Source organism: Octopus bimaculoides, chromosome 6, assembly GCF_001194135.2.
Source record: "Octopus bimaculoides isolate UCB-OBI-ISO-001 chromosome 6, ASM119413v2, whole genome shotgun sequence".
Classification (NCBI taxonomy): Eukaryota; Metazoa; Mollusca; class Cephalopoda; order Octopoda; family Octopodidae; genus Octopus; species Octopus bimaculoides.
Genome location: NC_068986.1, coordinates 29,776,589 through 29,782,826, shown reverse-complemented (window position 1 = coordinate 29,782,826; position 6,238 = coordinate 29,776,589). Strand labels below are relative to the sequence as shown.

At 34.5% G+C, this 6,238-nt stretch overlaps 1 protein-coding gene across 1 annotated transcript in view; it reads right to left on the bottom strand.

The window, feature by feature from the left end:
- The window catches only part of LOC106882282 (transducin-like enhancer protein 4), a 100,251-nt gene extending 94,778 nt beyond the window's left edge, over window positions 1-5,473 (bottom strand). Inside the window, exons 1-2 of the mRNA XM_052968431.1 lie at window positions 4,116-5,473; window positions 2,301-2,398 (exon numbers count right to left, since the gene is read on the bottom strand). Of these exons, the coding sequence (XP_052824391.1) occupies window positions 2,301-2,398; window positions 4,116-4,136 (119 nt within the window). The 5' untranslated portion in view covers window positions 4,137-5,473. The remainder of the gene's footprint in view (window positions 1-2,300; window positions 2,399-4,115) is intronic.
- Window positions 5,474-6,238: the final 765 nt, after the last annotated feature.

Below are 6,238 nucleotides of genomic sequence, written 5' to 3'. Positions count from 1 at the left end.
AGAGGGCGCACGAGAACCAAACGGACAAGCAAGCACATTAATAGAGTATGAGAGATAGGGGAAGGTGAAAGCCAATAGAACACACACACACTACTGATGCATTTTATGGATGAATACATACATACATACACACACACACATATATATCTATATATACATACATAAATCTTTTGCTATGTACATATATGTGCATATATATACATATACACACATATATAAATATTTATCCAGTGGCAAAAATGCAATACATCAGTGGAGTAGTAATTGTATTAAACAAACATACATTTAAGCGGTAACTAAAATACACACACACATACAGTAGATGGAAGATAACACTACGTTTCCATCATGCTCTCTCTCTCACACAACACACACACATTAAAAGCGCCACAAAAACCCCTCTCATTCTTCTTTTCTTTTTTTCCATCACTTCTGCTGGTTTTTGAACAACTACTTGGGCCGCCGCCGCCAACCCAAGGTAGATTAATTTGTCAGGCGAAATGAGATAGTCTAAATATAGCTGCGTATAAATACACGGCACATTTCACAAGTGGTATAGTCTAATCACATATAATAATAATAATGGCAACAACAACAATCACAGCAACAAAAACGGTCTATCGAGAAAGATGGTTGGGTGAAGAGAGATTGATTTCTCTCAAATGGAAAACGGAAAGATGTAGACAGACGAATGAATGGTGAATCATGAAATGGTTTATTTATATCACGTACACATAAATATATACGCGCGCGCACACACACACACACATATATATGTGTGTGTATATACACACAGCCATATAGATTGCACACACAGACTACAGTATATTATATACACATACGAAATCAATAAAGAAATAGTGATTTTTAAGATGAGAAGTAGGATAAAAATATACTGTGTACGTGTGTATGTATATATATATATATATATATATATATATATATATATGACACACACACACACACACACACAAAGGAAGGTTAAAGAGTGTATGTAGTGTGTAGATGTGATCAATCGGACACACTTAACATGTAGTCAGTTGGTCAACAACGGTGAACAGTGTGTAATGTTTAACTATTATGATAGTTTCAGTAATAAAAATAATAATGTGGAGACGGGGGTGAGTGAGGGAGAGAAGAAAAAAGAGAGGAAATGACAGAAGTGAACAGAATAAAAAAGATTTCATAAATAAAACGAAATAGGTTAAGACAACAATAGCATTATAATTACAAATGGGTGAAAAACTTAATTTATTAGCACTATCATCAAATTTACCCATCCATTTCACTTCCCGTCCTCATAAGCCATTCGTAATTAATAACACACATTAAAACTGGACAACAACAACAATAACCACAACAATATTTACTAACGATAACGAACAGCGACACCAGCAGAAGCAGTGTTGGCGGGGACGGCGAAGAGTAATCAAATAATTGATAGCTATAGTGTTATCATCAAAGTCGACAGGAAGCATTCACCCATCCACCCATGTTACTGCCATAAACTAGTATTAATTTGTCATGCTCTATTTGCTAGTTACTAGTAAGTAAGCGGTTCAGAAACTAATACACAATGAAATAAATGCCTGACTGACTCTCGAACACCCTCCTGCTATATATACATATATATATACATATATATATTTATTAACTCATTCAATATCAGTTTTCTTTGTTTTCGTTTTTATAATTCTCTCTCCACATCAAGGTCTGTTAAACACAAACACCTTCAAATCCAACATCGGCCAGAATTTACTCACACGAACACAAATCCAGCAGATCACATACATCTAGTAATTTCCCATCTAAATATCTATCTATCTATCTATTTCTCTCTGTCTATCTATTTATCTCTGATCTCTGCCTATCTATCTCACCTTGCTATATTCTGGTCTAAAGCTACTTAAAAGACAAAATTTTAGTCGCCTATCAAACATTTATTTCCTATTCTACTCGAGCACTTTAGGGTTAGCTGGCTGCTACACACGAACACACAGTTCCTTGTTCTCTTAGACAAACAAAAACTCGTTTATAGCGGGCACGAAAATTCCCAGACAGTCTTCCAGGGAAAGCCTAGCTCCAAGGATACATTTGCGCTTTTGAGTGTGAAATTACACACACACACACAAAAGAATAAACAGGTACTTTGAGGGACTGAGCCGTACACACACGCATGTATTCATATATATACACAATATATATTTATTGCATTATGTACTTAACACACACACACTATATATATATATTTATATTTAGACGACATGCATATATGCAATAACAAAAAAAAACCCACTCACTTGTGATACTGTGCTTGTAAAAAACTGAATTCCTCTTTGATTCTGTCACATGATTCAGCAACTGTGAACTTGAACGGCTGCCCAGGTTGATGTGGATTCTAAAAAGATAGGAAAATATTTACACACAACACACTAAATACACTTACACACACACACTTAAAGTTAAACAATAAGAAAAAAGGGGGTGATGTGATGATAGGTAGGTGAAAGAAGCAATAGAATATGCACAGATTAATTAGTCAATGGAATGGCTAAGTGTAATCAACTGTTTATTCGTCCTATGTGTATTTACAATTAACTTAGTCACTACACACACATTTATCCGCTGTTAAGATTATTTAAAACTTCGTATAAGAGAGAAATGGGAAACTGTTCCTTTCTAACGATAGGCACAAGGCCTGAAATGTTGGGGCAGAGGACTCGCCGATTATATCGACTCCAGTGTTCAACTGGTACTTTATTTTATCGACCCCCGAAAGGATGATAGGCAAAGTCGACCTCGGCGGAATTTCAACTAATAATAATAATAATAATAAGGGAAAAAAAGCCAAGTAGTTTTGAGGAAATGGAGTTGGTCGATAACAACGACTGAGTACTTGGTTGGTACTTTATTTTAAAGACCCCCCGCGAGGAATGAACGGTAAAGTTGACCTCGGTGGGATTCGATAATAAATGATAATGATGATGGTGGTGTAAAGAAACTAATGATTAATTAAATATTTTTATTGTATAATTACCACAAACAGAACTCCCAACACAAAAGTTAAAAGACGGTCAAAAACTACAGGAAGCTTTAAGAAAAATGTATGTATATCTTCATCATATATATATATATATATATATATATATATATACACACACACACGTGAACATGTGTAGTCATTAAGGATTATATGAGAGAAAGCAGGAGCGTGAGAGGACCCAGATTTCTGAAATAATCTCCAAGTTTCAGCATGTGGTCATCAACTCATTTTAAAAGATAGAGGGAACAGAACGAGAAAGGGAGAGAGAGAGAGAGAGAGAGAGACAAGAGAAGAAGCATGTGGACTGAAAACGGATTTCCTGAAATGGGGCACAAGGCTCTCACCATAGTTCCATACATTAAGGGACACACACACACACACCATGTAGTGCTCATTCACAGAGACGAACGCAAAATAAAGGGCACAACTTAACAGACAGTACAATAGTTAGATCAATGTATGTGTGTGTGTATATATATATATATTTGTACGCACACACATTTGTGAGGAGATTAATAAAAAGGAAACTTGGATTAAATATACTTCCTTCTCTTCAAGATTATATATATATATATATATATATATATATGATGCACATGGAGTTCTAAACACTCGTTATGTCATGCAATTTAAATCGCACAATATATCTACCTATATATATATTCGTAATCATGGTTGTAGGTTTATGTATTAAAAAACAAAAGGATATTTTAGGGGAGGAAAGTTATTTTTACACAAACTTGAAAAATATATATAAAAATTACCAGTGGGGGAAACAAACTCGATAATATTATGTGAAATTAGGTTTTGAACAACCAAAACCCGGCAATTAAATTAATTAGTGTATTAGTATAATAACAGTTAAAGTTATATATACACTGGACTTTGTTATCAGTCTAATGTTTGTATATATATATATACACACACACACACACAGACATAAATATATATATATTATATATATATATGTGTGTGTGTGTATGTTATGTATGTATATTAAATGAAATAATAGTTCACTCACACGACATGGTAAAACAAATTAAGACACAATTACAAAAAAATGAACACTTACTGGATGCCGGTTTGGATACATATTGGTAAATATTTAGTCAATATACCACATACAATCCGTTTTTGTGGGAATACGTAAATGATTATTTTAAAAGAAGATTTTTTTTTATGTCGGCCCAGTTAAAATTCCTTCTGGGTCTTCGTTCGAACGAGTCTCCTTCTTCTCCTCTCCCGCGGTTTCACAGCTCGTCCAAGGTACGCCAGCCCATCCTAACGAGCTTCTTGTTATCGAGAGCTATATATATATATATATATATATGAATATATATATATGAGCTTTGAATAAATATATATCCTTTTCTTTTTAAAATTTCTTTATCCAGCTGAATTCTTTAATATATATGTATATAAAAAGGTGTAACTTCTTTTTTTTTTAAATATCCGGAACTTTCGAATTTAAGAAGAAAAAAAAAGTAAAAAATATAATTAAAAAAAATAAATAAAAAGCACAGAGATCGGGACACGCACGAAATAAAAGGTAAACTCCAGAGGTGCTTAAATATTAGATAAATATATATGATACATACATATATATTTATCTTATATATATAGCAGCGATTGCTGTATAAACGAACTGAAAAGTCTGTGTAAAATGCATTTCCAAAATTTATGGTGTGGATTAAAAAAAAAACAAAAACGATTTATAAGGTTGTTGAAAAAAAAATAAAGAAAAAAGGAAAGAAAAATATGAAAATAATTGATGTTGTAATCGTCGCTGGAAGGAAATATATATTTATATATATATATGTATGTATATATATATATATACACAAATATATATAATTAATTACACTTCCTTTTTTTTTTCAGACTATAAAGCTATTATTATATGATGTAAATACATAGCCATATAAATTAATATATATATCTAGCACGATATATATATATGTATATGTATGTAAGTAGGTAGATGTGTTTGTGTGTATGTGTGTATATATATATATTACATAATTTTTTTTTTGGTAAAAATATAATTTGTAAACTTTTTTTTTAGTGGTGGTGGTCTTCTTTCCTCTCAAATCTTTTGTTTTTTCCGAGTAAAATCCGATTTTCGCAGTGAAACGAGTGAGTGAAAGAGAAAAAAGTATCGCCAATTTCCACACTAGCGGAGTTGGTTAAACTGTAGCACGCAGTTAAGGTGCCACACACAGTATAATATTCAACACGCGGTATTAGTTCTGAGTAACAATATACTTCCCATATATGGGAAACAACTGATTGGCCCTATCAACAAACACTGCAATCGACTGAAGAGGGCACCCCTCCCCACGTGGCCTCATTAAGTATGCACAGGTACTTAACCTCTTGACCAGTCAGATCGCAGCCGCTCTCAGACAGTGTGCATACATTAGCGCTCCACGTGAAAGAATTGCCTGTCAATCATAGCTAACGGGCGAAATGACGAACCGACGGACGCGCCTACTCGTTACGACTGACGAAGGAAGGGAGGAAAGGCGGAAACGACGGAAATGGAAAGGCAGTGTGAAGACTTGTGGGAAGGGAGGGAAAGTAGATAGATGCATAGGTGTTGTGAGAGGTAGGGAGACAAAGCAAGCAGAAACACGCCTCCTCCCATTCGCCACAGTAAAAGAAGAGAAGAGCCTAGTAATGATATTGTAAAGGAGGTGGAGAGAGGAAGAGAGGGAAGAAATGAGAGAGAGAGAAAGGGAGGAGGAGATGGAGGGGAAGTAGGTTTTCTTTCTTTTGCACCGCTTTGGCTATTACAGTGCTACCGTACTTAGGAAACTGTTACAGCGACATACACAAACATTGACATATATATATATATACATACACACAAGTAGTGAGAGGATGAGAGAGGAAGGGAGGCAATATATATGGCGAGAGAGAAAGGAAGGGAGGTGATATATGGTCGAACGACAGAGGAAGGGAGGCGATATAGCGTGAGAGAGAGAAAGAAAAACACAGACAGAACCGACGGAGAGTGAGAGAAGCTAATAGATAGGCAGATAGTGTAGAGAGAGGTAGTGACGCTAACTCATTTCCGTGCCTACATACATATGTACACATACACATGTAAATAGAAAGATATAGAAAAAGACACACACACACGTATATATCCACTCACATAGACACGTATATGTACACATACATATAAATAGA